This window comes from Aptenodytes patagonicus, chromosome 14, assembly GCF_965638725.1.
Source record: "Aptenodytes patagonicus chromosome 14, bAptPat1.pri.cur, whole genome shotgun sequence".
Classification (NCBI taxonomy): domain Eukaryota; kingdom Metazoa; phylum Chordata; class Aves; order Sphenisciformes; family Spheniscidae; genus Aptenodytes; species Aptenodytes patagonicus.
The window spans coordinates 4148199-4164527 of NC_134962.1; the positions used below are offsets into that span (position 1 = coordinate 4148199).

A 16329-nucleotide genomic window follows, 5' to 3' on the forward strand; every position below is an offset into this window, starting at 1 on the left:
CAGGTACAAATGACACTTAGAAGCTCTTGCAGGCTGATAAGTAGGGGTATGTACTACACAAACACAGAATACAAGATATACATTCCAGTTTCACTTAAGTAAAAACAGAGCTATGAGCAATACCAGTATAACCTAATGTACACAGGCCTGGTTTCCCTATATTCAGTCCCTTCTTGTGAGACCAGCCAGGTACTATACTCTACTTCCAACAACAACGAGTTTTGCAGAAGAAAAGAGTGATAAACCTTGTCTCTGTCACAATAATTTTTCATCCAGTAACTTAAAAATCATGGAGCCACTTAACAAATCAATTTAGGGTGACTTAAACCCAAGATTTCATCTTCACAACACATAAAACCACAAAAAGAGTCACAGTTAAAGCAGTCCTGAAAAGGGTTGATGTCCTTGGGCATCGTCAGTTGTGGCACTCTCCTGCAGTAGACTTTTGGCTCAAACTCTGTGCACAGCATCAAGTGTGAAAGTGTCACAAATATCCGATACAGCCACTATGAAACAAGAAACTTGTCTAGACAGACAGATATGGGCATTCTTATGATAGCCCCAGAGAAATAAATACACTCAAGTGAGAAATTGTCTTAAAATGAAAGACTCTGGGAGAGAAAAACTTCTTCTGAACTAACCAGAAGGTGGTAGTTGTTACTTACCTGCATTCTTTCCAGGGGGTCTGCATGACTACAAGCCTTATTAATGAGGTATATATGTTCCATGTATTCTGTTATCCGTTGAAGGAAACTCAATGGCTCGTTGAAGACAATAGGCATCGTAATCTTAGACAGCTCCTAGGTAACAGAAGGATAAGTTAATTTCTTAGACACAACACTAAGTTAACAACTGACAACAACCAGAATTTTGAAATTAAGTTGTGGGTTAGTTTTGTTTATTTATAGCATTCCTCAAAAGATATTTGGCAAGCCTATAGCAGACCTCTAAGTGCTACAGCTGAAAGGGGCTAGGAGCGCTGCAGAAGCCTACTAGCAATCTGTAAGACTAAACAACTTCAAAAATTGATCCAGCTAACCTAGTAAATTCAAGAAAAATGTTACCTTCTATTCTGTGGTCTACATAAAACAGAAGAGGTTAAATTTTCCATAGATAGCAGCAATAATGTGCCAACCGGCTCATTACTGATATTTAAGTACCATGCATACCTTTGAAATCCTCACGTACCTATTTGCATTAAATCTAGCTATTTTACTACAGTAACCACAAATTATTTTTTGAAAGGAACAGTTACATAAAAAATAGGACTTGAATTGCTCTAACAAATTTTAGTGGCTTTATTTAAGCAACCTGTTATTTGCGTCAGAACGTCTCTCATTTCGCATGTGGATACAAGACAGACATGAAATTCATGCAGAGAATTCCAGTTCCCCAGGTCTTTCACTACATCCAAGCAAATTTGGCTGTTTAATTAAAAAGCTGCACTCATGACTGAGCACTAAAGCATCATTTAAGTGATTAAAACTTAGTGGAAAGGAGAATGCCACCAGATGAAGTTAATGCAACATTTTCTTCACATTGTCACAGGCAGCAAGGGGCAGGGGGGAAGTTACCCCTAATTGATTTGGTCCCAGCAAAGCATTCTAGTAGATAGGTCACTCATCCTAACAAAAGGAGTTTTGACAGTACAGCTGTATCTCTTAGACAACATAAATTAAGCTAGCAGAAGGGCTCGCCGACTTGTCTGTTGCATTCACAAAGGACTGTACTGGCAGACCTAGACTAGATATGAATGTAATTGCTTAACGCTTCTAAAAAGCGGCTCTGGCTGCAATGCCCTCCAGCGTAGAACATCATTTTCATTCCTAATAAGAATGAACAAATCAAACATGTAACTGAATTCTCAAAGGATTAAAAGAAAACAGCAGTGATGGCCAATAACGATGCAAGCATCGGGGTCCTTTAACAACACAGACCAATGTAAAGGTCTGTGTTTCTGAGTCCAAGAATAAATCTTGTGACACAATTACATCACACCATTAATACCCCAAGCCTACACTGGGCTCTCTAAGAAACTCTAACAGATCCCAAACTTTTCTATCCCTTCAATCAGATGAAAGCAATTTTTTCTGGCACAAACTGCTTAAATTATGGAGGGGGGGAAAAAACCAACACAAACACATCAAAACAAAGCCCTAAATCACATTTTGTTAAGTAAAGAATAAAAAAAGCAGAGAAGAGAGCATTGTGTTAATCAAGCCATATTTGACTATATTTTTAATGGCTTTAGTCTAGTTCTTATGGAACAGCATTAGAAATGCCAATCCACATGCTCCAACAGCTAAAGCAAGTAAGGAACTAGTACCATTAGCAAATGGATGTTGAGATTTAGAGAGCTGCAGTTTAAAATTATGTTCCCTACAGAAAAAAATGCAAAATGCATCAGGGACTATTCTGTGTCTTAAGGTTTAAGCAATAAAATTAACCAGTTGAAGTCAGGAGACCTAACATCAGCATATTTCATCCAAGCTAACTTACCAGTCCAATGCATTTTTTTAATATGCTCCACACGCTAAAATCACTTCTAGAAAACATTGGGGCAGGTAATGATGTCCTGTAACTGGAAAAAAACAACTGTCATTATCAGCCCCTTAAACAACAAGACATTTTCATTTGTAGGTATTGAAGTAATTTATAAAGGAAGCAAAGCATTAACCTAGAGTTGACATAGGAAGCAGACAAGTAAAATGTCTTTTCAGTTCCAGAGAATTAACCTCTTCCAATGAGAACAGTAATGCCACAAAAGATAATGAGCCAGCATGTACTCACTTCTCATTTACTATGTAGTACTATGTGTTTACCTGTGTCTCTTAATTCCATTTTCTTGAATCTCTGTCTCTCTGTTATGCTTTCCAGTCCTATTGCTTTGGTGTGGATCTAGATCAAGCATTTCTGCAACTTTATGATTTGCTTCTGAAAAGTCTCCTGAAGAATTGTCAGAATCAAAGCCTGTATAAAAACCATAAGGCAATAGTTTTCTTAGGAACCTTATTATGCCACAGTGTGCCACTCACATTTTGTAACTCTCACAGCATAAGTACACTTATGCCAGGTTATTTTACTTTAAAGAATATCAGAGTGAAAACCCTTTATTAAGTGACCTAATTTCTAACAGTATTTAGAGCCAAGTATTGCATTAGAATCAAGTACTCTCAACTAATTTTTCACACTGCTGAATATAAAACCAATTTAGAATCTTATGAGTTCTTCAGTAGCTCCTAATCAGATTAGTTGTATTGTCTCTTCTTCAGAGCTGCAGTGTGATTACAGTAATTTTGTTCAGTTATGTAGTTTTCCACAAAGACCTTAAAAAAATTTAACTTCGCCTACTTGCTAACAAGCAAGGAGGAAAAGAAAAAAAAAAAAAAAGAAGAGAAAATGGCCATTTCACAATCCAGCGGCAAACATCCAGACTACTAGAGCAATAGAAATGTAGGATATCTAACTTCTTTTTGCCATCCATGTGTGCAAACCATGTAACACTTCCCTAATGGTTACAGCAAGAACCTGTGGACACCAAGATGTAGAGCTCAGGGAGTGATTCATGCAACCCAAAGCATGACCTACACTAGGTGGCTTCATTTCCTATGACCCAATTCCATCCACTTGGGTAGATACCTACTGGAAACACTGTTGTAACTAAATACCAGCACCCCCTATAACAACATGCTTTGAACAGCTTTAACCATAAAAAAAGTTAAACCAACAGGAATCTACAGGAACACAAGCTTCTGTAACCAAGCAGCCCTAAGTACAAGTTGGACTAAACCAACAATCCAAGATTTTAGTCTAACGATTTTATTTATGTAAGTCACACTACTTCCACACACACACTTAGAATAATGACAATTTATTTTTGCATATGCCTTTAAATAAGAAAATAGTAAAAAACATTTTATGCATATATACACACACACATGTGGTCACTATCAACAGCAACAGGCCTCTTGTCAATGCTCCTACACAGACTGACTGCAGAAACAAAACAATTATTAACAACAAATAAGGATCAGTTGCAGCATCGATACAGAGCACCCTAAAACGATGCATTAATACAATCCCCCTTCACAACTGTCAACAGTATCACAATAGAAAGCACTGCTGGTCATTCAGTGTAACAAAGGAAGATTTTTGTTGAAAATAATTCAAAGAGCATTAAGTCCTTTCTGAGTGCCACGAGGGCCAATTCTTCATCAAGAACCACAAGATGACTTTAGTTTCCAGCTTCCAATTTACAAGTCAGAATCCAAAAGCAACATGAAAACATGCGTATTTGCTGGCACACAATTCTTGCCACAGTTTTAAGGAATGCACTAACATCATTTCTGTATTCCTTTCATACCAGCTATCACAACCTGGGCAACCACTTGTCTATGTGCTGACAGTTACCATCACACTCGGCTACAGCCTATCCCAAAGTCCAGCTGTGGGTACAGAAAGATTCTGAAATATTACAAAGCATGTAAACACTCTAACAGAGTAAAGAAATCAGTTTTGACACAGATTATTTCAGTTTTAAATAGAGTAAAATGTTGTGATCCTCTGTCATTAACTTTTTAAAAATAGAGAGTATCTATCACAATTAGTACCTCAATTTTTCTTTTTGTTAACATCTCCAATAGGGTGCTTTTACTTTATTAAAGTAATTCATGCAAGGCACACATTCAGAAACAAAAAGCTGCCTTTTTTTTAGGGATCAAGACCATGACAATAACATTCAAAACTGCACACGGACGTACCACCAATATGATCTTATTTGGTAAACATACACCTGCTGGTGTAATGGGTGATGTCATGTATTAAACCGTCTCCTACATTTTGATGTCACAAGCATGTAATTATATAGCAATAACCACACCTTAGCAGTCTTAGTACTTAATTGGAAAGTATGATAGTCATATATATACTCAGGTCATTAAAATGAAGACTACCCTGAATCACCTGTCTTAAAAAAACACATGCCTATCTTCAGTCAACCCACAACAAAATATTTATAATTTTAAAATGGCATTTCTAACCACATATTAGCTTTTTTTAGAACCTGCTACAGTACAAGGAGATGGAAAAGGCAAGTACTGTAGGGCATAATGAAATAACTTTTATTAGTTTGACTGATGAAGTTGGAAAAAACAGATGAGCTTTCTGGTACATGTGCCCTCACCCAGAAAGCTGATCAAGCACATACAACATGAGGAACAGCATCACATTTAATGGGCACTTCAATGAGATAAACAGACCTAAATGTAAAAGTAAAGCTTCATAACAGGAATAGTCAACTGGCTTATAGGGGAATAGTTACGAAAAATGTTACTGGAATTACAGTCTTTACATTGTACCTGAAACCTTGCAAATCCTATCAAGTGTTCACTGTTTTTATCCACACTATTCTTTCTGTTTCTCCATGCTTCAGAATTGTTTTGCCCTGTTCCTGTACAGCACAACCGGAATTTAAATTCAGGTATATATATTATTTATGGACAACAATATGTCATTGGTAAGTAAATAAATGCCAATTCAAACAAGTGTCTTGCATACAAACAACAAAAATTAAATCCCTGCTCCAGAAAAATAAGAGATATCAGAAGTGTAAAGTCTGCTTTATTAGAGTGCATCGCCACCTAATTACTTTAAAAAACAAAACAAAACAAACAAAAAAAAACCCAAAAAAACCACTAGGGTACACAGCTAGATCATCACTAGACTTTCAACTATGCTTTCAACCTTAACTATCAGCTGGCTTGTCTGCTACAAGCCCATTGAGAAAGTTTTAAAAGCTATTTCTCAATGAAGTTCTAAGTATTATAGTTCTGTGAAGAACTATCCAGAGAACATTCTTCACAGAGGAAGTACTGATCTGGAATAAAAACAGTTTACTGAAATGATTTGTTGTAGTTTTTCTAAGTTACAAAGTCTTTCTCCAGCTGCCGTTAAAGTCTTGAACTTGCAAAACTGATTAGATAAGTTTTACTTACAGGACAGTTTCTATAGTGAAGAGCCACTGGGAGCGAGGATAAAAATGGGGATTTAAAAGGGGGATAGGGGACCACACAGAGAAATAAAACATCAAAAATTAGCTTAATCAGAAGTCCCAACTTATGTGTGTTAAGGGTGAAACAAAAGCTTTTTAAAAGTCTTAAATTTTCGAAGTCAAATACTTAAGTTGGGTGCCAACATTAATTTATTTCAAGAGCTTAAAGAAAAATGACTTGCCAGTAACTCTAGTTTTCTTAGCCTTCTTCTTCCACATCCTGCAAATGAAACAAGTCCACTCAGACTACACTATACATCCACCTACGAGGGAGCAGAGAAGTACACTGTTCTATGAGTCATATACAAAGACATAAGACCGCCCCTTTTGTACAGTCAGCGGCTTCCTCAAATACTAATTAAGCCTTGTCACTCAAGACAAAAAAGGACTCAAAATAGCATAGCACTGAGAACCTTCAGACCTAAAAAGGGCATAAGGAATAGGGACAAATATGCTGGAAGCGCAGATAGCAAGTGAAGTGAGAGGTAATTTTTATTTTGCCAGAAATTACCATTCTCCCCTTTTCAAAACAAGTCCATCTTGCCAACACATAGCCATATCGCGCTGCTCCGATAGGAGGCAGGCTGACCTTTCACAAGATTTGCAATACTTAAACATTATGGCAGAATCTGCTGATTTAGTTCGATCCAGACATTATGAAAATACATAAATTTGGCAGCAGATACCTCACTTCCTCCTCCCCAAGTGAAAGCAATAGTTTATAGTGGACAACAGCCGAGCAATAGGAAACAGAAGGGCAATACCCTCACAAATACACCGGGCCAGATTAACCTCTTGGGCACAGAACAGATTTCCATGGAACTGCAGGTTAATATTTAAAAAAGCAAAACTAAACTATTTATGTTTGTCAAAAATAAATTACCCTGTAACTAGCCAAGCATTTTCCTGTTCTGGGACAGTCCTTTCACAAAACACTTCAGCAAATCTGACAGAATTAATGAAGGATACAGTTCTGACAGAGCAGAACCTGATGGCATACAGTCTTTAACAAGTCTGCGATGAGATTAATAAACCCAAGGGGACATAGGCTAAAGGCAAGTGATCGAAGCTATATGCTCCCTGTCTCACATAAAATTTCAAAGAATCTGAAATTCGTCAAAGGATTGACCACTTTACCTGATCCAGTCTCAGAGAAGACTACCTCCTGTATTTGAGAAAAAGCAGATGCTGTGCTGTCAAGAATTAACTGAGACCACAGGTAACATTTCCAAGAGATTCCCAAGGGGAGTACTCATTCATGAAGTAAGGATGTCAAGTGTCCAACTAATCAGCAATGCTAATAACCTCTGAATGCAAGGAAACTTCTCTCCATGGAAACTCTTTACTGGTCACTAGCTCGATTCATCACCTATATAACACAGTCCATCCTGCACATTTACACACATAATCATCATCCAGTCAGGGTCAAACCATCTGCCAGGAGGATGATTCCCAACCACACGGCATGCAATTCCATCACATGAGCATGTCTTTCGGATGTGATGGGGACAGTGTCAGAAGCAGGAAACTTCTCAGCCAAAGAGATGAAATCCACCACAACAAAAACCAGGGGTCTCTAGGATAGATTCACATTCTAGAAGTGGATGTCATCAGTTAATAACTACAGAAAAGTTGGGGCTTCCTCAAGGAGTGAACTCATATCTTAAAGGAGGCAGCATAGTACTTGGGCTGCTGCTGAGACTGCTGCAGAATTCTAATGTGTAACATCCCATGGAGTTCAAGTGCTCTACTAAGCCTGGCTTGCTACTTATAGGACACAAACCACAGTACCCAATTACTAAAACCAGTGAACTTGTGGGAACACATTGCAGCTCCCTCTGGGGAAACCAGGGCCCAGGACTCTGGGGGAGCAAGGGCAGAAGAGTACAGTGTACATGCTGTTTTCATCTCAAAATGGAGCTAAGACACAACTGGAGAATGTGCTTGTTCCTGGTAGCCATGTCCCAATCCTAGACTTAGAGCAGAACAAGCACATGTCTAAAGGTGGCTTCTGCCCATCTACTGATCTGACCTAAAGGAAGGAGAGTATCCTTGGAAAGAACAGACTGAGGAGTCTGCCAAGGGCATTTCATTTTTTTAGCGAACTTTGGAACCCCAAATCTTGAAGTTTTCACTGTGGAACCTGAAAGCTCACCTTGGCTCAGAAAGGACCTCGATTCTGAACTTGGTCTCCTTGGAGTACTGCGTCTACACCTACCATGTCCAGACCATCCAAAAACTAAGAAATAGGGAGGCATGATCAGGACCCATTAGAACCCAAAACATTCAGCAAAGCACCGCCTGAAAGATACACAGTCCATGGTGCTAACAGGAGCAAAGAGTTGCTACAGGTATTGTCAGTGGGGGAACATGAATGCAGAAAGACCTATCTACATCACGTTTATGTATGACTTGGACAAGACACAGCTACAAAGGTCTAGATTTCACTAGGTTTGTGCAAGTAATCCATCAAACTGTCAGTATCTTCTAAAGCATCTAGCTGGAGAAAGAGATTGAGCACCTGTCTAAAGACAGTCCTGAGGGAGAAAGAATCAGAAACAAACTATTCCAAATTTAGCACTCCTCTTAAACAAAGTACCTGTGGGGGACGCTCCAGGGCAACATATATAAGGAAAAAAGTTCAACCTCATTTAGTTCCTGGAGTGGCTGCTGCAGACCAAACACTCTCCATCAGAAGAGGGCTGTGCTAAGAGCCTATAAAGACACAGGATCTTCTTTTGCTTAGAAACTTCTCTCCTGCCATCACATTCCTCCCTGTGGAAGAATAAGATTAGGACAGGACAAGGAGTGCTCACAGAACTGATGCACAACATCCCACTTCTGAGCAGAGCCAGCCAAGACTGCAAGGTACAAGAACATCTCATGCACAGTAACTCAGAAGTCATTACCACCTTGAGGACTTGCAGGGAGAATCAACCTTCTGAGGTTGAGGAAAGGAGAAAAAGAAGAGGAAAGAGGACAAAACCAGAGTGTTCAAGCGCAGATGACTCAAACACTGAGGGCTGTGTATTTCTGCAGCAAGAGAGAAAGGAATGCATCAACCTCAAAGCTGTACAACACAGACCTCATACTTGGAGGCACATTTCTGTTCACCTTTTTCAGTGGAAAAAAAAATCTAGTTCATTTATGGACGTGGTCCTGAGCTCTTGGAATTGAAAGATTACTGAAGACATACAGGAACAATCCATTTGTTTTCAAGATTTTTATGGTACAACAATTTGATTTTACAGATGAATTTGGAGTACTAGCCCCTATCACCCCTAGCTAGCATGAATGCAATCCAAATTTCCTTCTCTTGTCCGTGACATAATTGTGACAAGTCCTATACAGCCCCCTGTCAGTCATGTTGCTTCACCCAGCCCCTTCTGTTTACTCCTCATATGAATTTCCAACCAACCATGTCTAAGTCTACCTTACCCACTTGTATCTACCATGCTACTTCCACTCCTTCAGCTTTCATGCTTCCCATTATTCTCTTTTCATTCCCGTGATTCTACTTCAAGCACTCTACACTCACCATTGCCAGCATTTCTCATTTCACCTCTGCTACAGGATTTCTGAAGAGATATTTAAGTGGAAGACTTTAAAATTGTTTTAGATCTTTGAAAGGATTTCTTTTTTTTATTAAAAATACTTTAAGCATTTTATTGCACCACTAAAACCATGTAAGGCTCTTATAAATAACCATTCATCCTTATTTGTTCAAAGAAAAGTACTATTTGATACACTGCTCAAGTGTGAAGTGATTCATGTTTGCTTTTCTAGAAACAACACTGGATTGGAAAGACTTTTGGCTCCCTATCTTGAAAGCATACTTTTACAGTAATTTGTTTCTGACTAGAAAAACATTTTCTACTTCAATTCTTCAGTATAAGTTTTCCATTAAAATAAATAAAACAGCAATAAAAATAATCCACGGAAGATATTTCACCTTTCAAAGGGTGTTAAAAGCATTACTTCTCAAGCTGCTATTAGATTACCTGCATTTTAAAGGAAATGAAAGCAAGGCTTTGCCACTAAAGGACTGTTACAGTGATAAAATGATAGCCAGCGTTAAGCTTTAATAAAAAACCCCTTCATTTCGAAGTCTGAACCTGAATTATAATTCTTCCTTGCTTCTTCTCAGAAGATAGCACTACAAGTTTTACCAACAGCGTTTTACTTTTATTTCTTAACAGCAATATATTACTAGCCCCTCACCACACACACAATGCAGTTTATAGCATGTTTTTTTCTTTTTTTTTTTTTTGGCACTGTGGCCACCACTCACCCGTAACGGCATCATAAAACTCTTCTTCACTATTCATCCTTCAGTGTGAAATCTCTGTACAGCCAATCCAGCTTCCTCTAATGCATCGTTGAACTTGATTTAGAGATTAAGTATCTGTGTGCTGTCGAAGTCTTCTTTTGCAAATACGCAGCTGCTTTGGATGATCTGTTTGACAAGACAAGAAAACAGAATTAGCAACTTCCACATTTCTTATGTGCACAGACATCCACACCTGACAAATACTAATTTTCCTTTTTCTTCCCATGGCAAAAGATGGATTCTTGCATTCATAAATAAACAGCCGCCTTTGATATCAAAGTCAGAAGATGAATACTACCTACCACAAGAATAGCTGATGTACTATGCCACACTTCTCTCTATATACATACATCATATACATTCCTGTAAAATATACCTTATTTACTGCAAGTTAAATTTCAGGCAAGTACAGCTAAAAGGAGCAGAGAACTGAAGGAAGAAAAAGACAGCTGGCAAAACAAAAATTCTGCTCTTCAGCAAGAGGATAAGCCTTACCGCATCCTTAACCAAGAAAGCTGGGAACAAGAAAAGAGAACCTTGTATATCAAAATCTCACTGTTGCATAAAAATGTTGGGCCTCACTGTACATCATGCCATCAGCATCTAGTGACCATTAGAGAAGTTTTGTCAGGCTACTGCTGTGAACTCTTGGAGAGACAACTGGAGATTTTTCCCTCTAGAGGGAAAGTGTAAAGAAACAACAAACTTTTTCTCAGTAAAGCCAAGCACACTGCAAATAATTTACAGATTTATGAAGCATTCCAGCTCTACTTTATGGATAGACTAAATTAGATTTTTTCCAGATGGTTGGCAATGGTGTAATGTAAACATTTTTACTTCACCCAATTTTAGTCAAAGGAGAATAATGAGAAAGTTTAGTTTGCACTCTTACAAATGTTCATCAGGTACCGATGACGAGCCAAGTACACAACGATAAACGACAGCATGGCAATGCTATCGATATCTCCTCCAAAACAACCTCAATCTGTCAGTCTCAATTTTTTATGACCCTTGAAGATCCCACTGCTTTTGTGCCAGTCGTTCTTCCAGAGTAATTATAACTTGCACAATTCCATTCCAATTATGAGAAACAAAGCCAGAAGCACACTCTACTCCTAGTAGAAGAGCTTGCCACATTTGAAGCCAACTCCTTCTTTCTCCCTCTCTGCAAGAAATCAAACTGCATGATTCCTCCTCTATCTCAAGTCTTTTTACCTCACTGCCCAGGACAAAGGTTATTTGAATGTCTCATGCACATACAGTCCTTCCAATTCTCCATTCAGAAGGAGGAGCTAAAATAAATAAATAAATAAATAAAATTTTGGAACTCATCGAAGTTAATGAATGTAGTATTTGCCTTGAAGTGTTATTTCTGTCAAGGCCAGGTATCTCAGTTTGTCACTTTTCCCTTAGGAACTCCCTATTTTGCTTGCCACTATAGGATTTTACATCAATCTCTGCATCATGCTGAGTATCTGAGCTTCCACGTAATCTTCAGCAATTTCTTATTTAAAGTCCTCACCTCCACAAGGACAAAACTTTATGCAGCTGCTTCTCTTGACTGTTGCTACAGTGCTGTTGCAATTGCTCTCAGCTAGATGATAGCTTCCTTCCCTTTTTCCTGTGCTGTTCTCCAGTCACAGACCTTTAAACCTTCTTCAACTTTCTTGCTTATCAGCAACAAGTTTCTGACTTACTTTTGTCAAAGTGTTGCATTCTCCTAGGCAAGGATGCAACAGCTCAAAACACTAACAAGTCAGATACATGTATGTCTGAAGAATTCCAGTGCAAGGCTATCAGCAAGCGCTCTGCTTGCATAAGGCAAAGGAACAGCAGCTTCACTTCAAAAAGACACAGGCAGTTCGGGCCACTAGCAACCATGCTGCCACAGAATCAAAGAAAGGAAGAAACCCTCTTAACTAACAATTGGTTCAAGAGCAGCAGCTAGCTCAGATTTCTGGGTGCACTGAACAGCAGATTTGATTACAGTGTTCTAAATCTGTACTGTAAGTACAAGTCAGAGTACCTATCCCTGCATTATCTTGCCTAGCGAAAGCCAGTCCTTGACTCTGTAAAAAAAAAAAATGCTTATTCATACCAAAGCTGCTGTCAGTCTTAGAGTTTCTCCAAACTTTCCAGCCCCAGCAGCAATATATCTGGAAGTATCTCTTCCAAGGTCTCCAAATATGTCATATCTTTGCAGAAAATCTGTCCTTGAGGATGCAACTATGTAAACCTTTCAATGGGGGCAGAAAGAGGGAATCCAAAGAAAACTATTGCTACAGAAAACAGGAACTCAACATCTCGGGAGAACTGTTCACCCCAGAAGCCATTATCACCATGCTGGAATGACTCCACTAGTTTGCCAAAAAAGAAGTTATATTAGAGGGCTTCTTTAACCCTCAAAGGTACTGCATCCTGGAAGATGCAAGACATTTATGGTTTCAATTGTCCACAAGTATTGCATTCTTCGAGCAAAACAGCAGCTAATATTTCCAGAAGGAAACTTGTATATGCACAAGATACAGCCCTCTCACGATCAGTGCTACAACTCCCTCATTTTCTCCATGTTTTCTTGCATCTTCCCTTTTTATGTTTAGTCTCTATTTTTTATTTAAGCTCTTGCAGCAGGACTATCCTATTGCTGCATACAGCTCACGTGGTGGGATTCAGTTCTGGAACAGCCTTATATCTATCGGCAACATGTGAAAAGGAAAAAAAAAAGAGGTAGTTCAAAACCCACGCCCGTTCAGTTCAAATGCAAAGAGCACAATTCTTCAGGGTCCCTATCCAAACACAGCCACGTTACATATCAGCTTGCAAACTCCAGAGATGCGTTGTAACAGCAACTCCAGTATGCTATAGTCTTGTATAGAAGGCACGAAGAAATAAAAATTATGACTTAAAAAACTGTCAGTTTTCTTATTATTAAGAGCCTTAGAGTAAACAAGGTCATACAGATGAATGCCAGTTTCTCCTCTCCCCCCTCCTGCACAATAGTAGTTGCATTACAAAAGGACTTGTGAAGTGGAACTACATCACACAGCATGCAATTTCGCTACAAAGACAATGAAGCTTTCCTATAAAAACACTCACCAAGCACAAATGAAGTAACTAGAATCAAAGACTTGAGTTAACTGAAAGCAAGAGTTATGCTGTCTTCTCCTGATATGCACCTCACACCACACCTTAAGCTCACTGTTCTTTGAAAATGAAAGTTCAGTCATATCCCTGTAAGTTATATACAAGCTTTGTAGCTATTACCTAAAGAACAAAATATTCATGGAAGTCACTTTAAATAATAGTCGCAAATTCTCCTAAGGTGCTAGGAGCATTTTTAAAAGGATGAAGTAATATATTTCGCGTCAGAGTTACACTAGGAATAACTTAATGCTCCTATCGCTTCTTTTACATTCAGTTCTTTTATTTAGCAGAAGTTAATGTGAATTTGCATGTAGTTGAACACACAATGATAACAGCATTTAGCTTTCATGAGCCAAAAAGCTAGGATTAAGTCCTTTTCTCTTACTAAAAGCAACAGCAAAAAGTTACTTTCAACTAGGTTAAAATGCCAGAAGACAAAAACATCCTGTTTGCTTCATATTCAGCACTTGTAATCTGTACTTCCTCCTCCATGTCCATGATGTACCCAAAAGAATTCACTTACACACTAGCAACTGTAGTCAACAGCTTTTCTCAAAATTGCCATTCAAGGAAGGGCGCAACACTCCTGCGTCAGACAGACCTTCAGGAGCTTAGGACCAGCTGCCATCCTGGAAAATCTTTCATAAAGCATAAACATCATCTCATGTTCACATCTTTTAGTCCTACATTGTAGAAGAAATACAAATTATATTTAGATATTTTCTTACGTACACAGTCATCATTAGGAATGTAACAGTTTTCCATAGAGGACTTCACTTACTCTTTGTTGCAGAGAACACTATTTCAGCAATCAGGGTTTGCTGGTTTACAGGTTAAAATTACCTTAGTGGGCTTCACTTTGACAGCCAGTGCTAACAGGCTGGGCCTGGGTACTCAAGGCACAAGACACCCAGAAAGGTGCTTTTGCCTGGGGACTGCAGCCCAGCTGCATTGCCACATTTATGACCAAAGAGAGACTGTATATAAATCTTATAAATAATAAGATGCCTCTACTTGCAGCTTTTTCCTAAGTGAACTGGAAATTCATAATTTAAGGATGACAACACACCCCTTACCACAAGCAGCCCAGATTTTGTGGTTTACAAGATAAGCAACAAAGCTCATCTATTTCCTCATATTTTAAGGCTATGGATTTGTATATACTAATTAGATTTACTATGGGATTTGTGTGCATGAATAAAAACTGCCACTTTTTTTTTTTTTTGGGGGGGGGGTAATAGATTGATTTCCCTACAGGAGAGATGCTATTTTTGAAGCTCAAACTGAAAGACAACAGATAAAAACATCCAAAAAAAGTATAATACCCATCACAACAGTACAACTTCATAATTGGTTGGTAAATCTGTACTGCAGGCTGTATTATCTTATATTTTGCTCTGAGAAATTCTCCATACTAGGTTGCCCAGAATATTCACAATACAATTTTACTCTTTGAAATTACATTTAAAGTGAGTGCCAAAGCAATTAACAGAAAACAACGAAGTTTAACATAATTTATTGAAGCAAGCCTTGAACAAGATATTTGGGCAGAAGCTAGTTTTTCTAGTCATTTTGCTTATTTGCCTGCCAATGCCTACAATATACAAAACCAGACTAGCAAGAGTTAAGCTAAGCATAGCATGCAAGTCAAAAACTTGTAAGAGCTTCTGGTATCTTCTAATCAAAGGACTACCATTTTGGTTCCTCTGAAATAAGCTTTGCACCTTAGTGATGTTGTAAAGCCATCCACAAACAGGTTAAACAAGATATTATGCTGCCCAGTAACACAATTCAGAAGTGCAGATACCAGTGCTGAAATAAGAATGCTATGTTGGTCCCAAGCAAGTAACCCCAAAACCTGAACAGGTAAGGGACGGAAATATAACCAACTACTAATCGCATGGGCATAAAGTCTGTTTTGTACTTTTGTCATTAAAAGGTCTCAGTGGTGCTGCACAACTAGTCAAAAGCAGGTTACTCATTAAAACTCCTTTAAATACTCATAATTTATCAGAAAAGGTTCACACATTCCTGTATGACTGATTGTCCTGGTTTCGGCTGGGATAGAGTTAATTTTCTTCCTAGTAGCTGGTACAGCGCTGTGTTTTGGATTTAGGATGAGAATAATGCTGATAACACACCGATGTTTTAGTTGTTGCTGAGCAGTGCTTACACTAGTCAAGGGCTTTTCAGCTTCCCATGCTCTACCGACTGAGAAGGCTGGAGGTGCACAAGAAGCTGGGAGGGGGCACAGCCAGGACAGCTGACCCAAACTGGCCAAAGGGATATTCCATACCATGGGACGTCATGCTCAGTATAGAAACTGGGGGAAAGCTGGCCAGGGGGGCCGCTGCTCGGGGACCGGCTGGGCATCAGTCGGTGGGTGGTGAGCAATTGCATCATGCATCGCTTGCTTTGTATATTCTTTTATTATTGTTGTTATTATTATTACTATTTTTTTAATTTAAATTATTAACCTGTTCTTATCTCAACTAACAAGTTTTCTCACTTTTACTCTCCCGATTCTCTCCCCCATCCCACCGGGTGGGGAGAGTGAGCGAGCGGCTGTGTGGTGCTCAGTTGCCAGCTGAGGTTAAACCATGACACTGATGACCATGGACAGTCCTTTTCTTAAAGGACATGAGGATGTTTTGCAAAGGCAAAGGATAAAACAAAGCATGCAGTTGCAATAAATACTGCAGAAACACAAGAAAATACCTGCACCACATCCATAGCATACCTTGAAATAGGTTCTACAGAGAGTGGGAATTACTAAGATTGACATACTGCTTTCCAGAAGTACATC

General features: G+C 38.7%; 1 protein-coding gene across 5 annotated transcripts in view; it reads right to left on the reverse strand.

Moving 5' to 3' along the window:
- Positions 1 to 16329, reverse strand: part of OSBPL2 (oxysterol binding protein like 2) — a 40244-nt gene that overhangs the window by 14384 nt on the left and 9531 nt on the right. For 4 of the 5 annotated variants that reach the window (XM_076352361.1, XM_076352362.1, XM_076352364.1 and 1 more), the window contains 4 exons: positions 10341 to 10505; positions 2823 to 2970; positions 2500 to 2581; positions 666 to 800 (listed from right to left, as the gene is read on the reverse strand). In XM_076352361.1, coding sequence (XP_076208476.1) covers positions 666 to 800; positions 2500 to 2581; positions 2823 to 2970; positions 10341 to 10377 — 402 coding nt within the window. In that variant the 5' untranslated portion in view covers positions 10378 to 10505. Of the gene's footprint in view, positions 1 to 665; positions 801 to 2499; positions 2582 to 2822; positions 2971 to 6231; positions 6296 to 10340; positions 10506 to 16329 lie in introns of those variants that run through there. The other variant, XM_076352365.1, reaches the window with a different exon arrangement.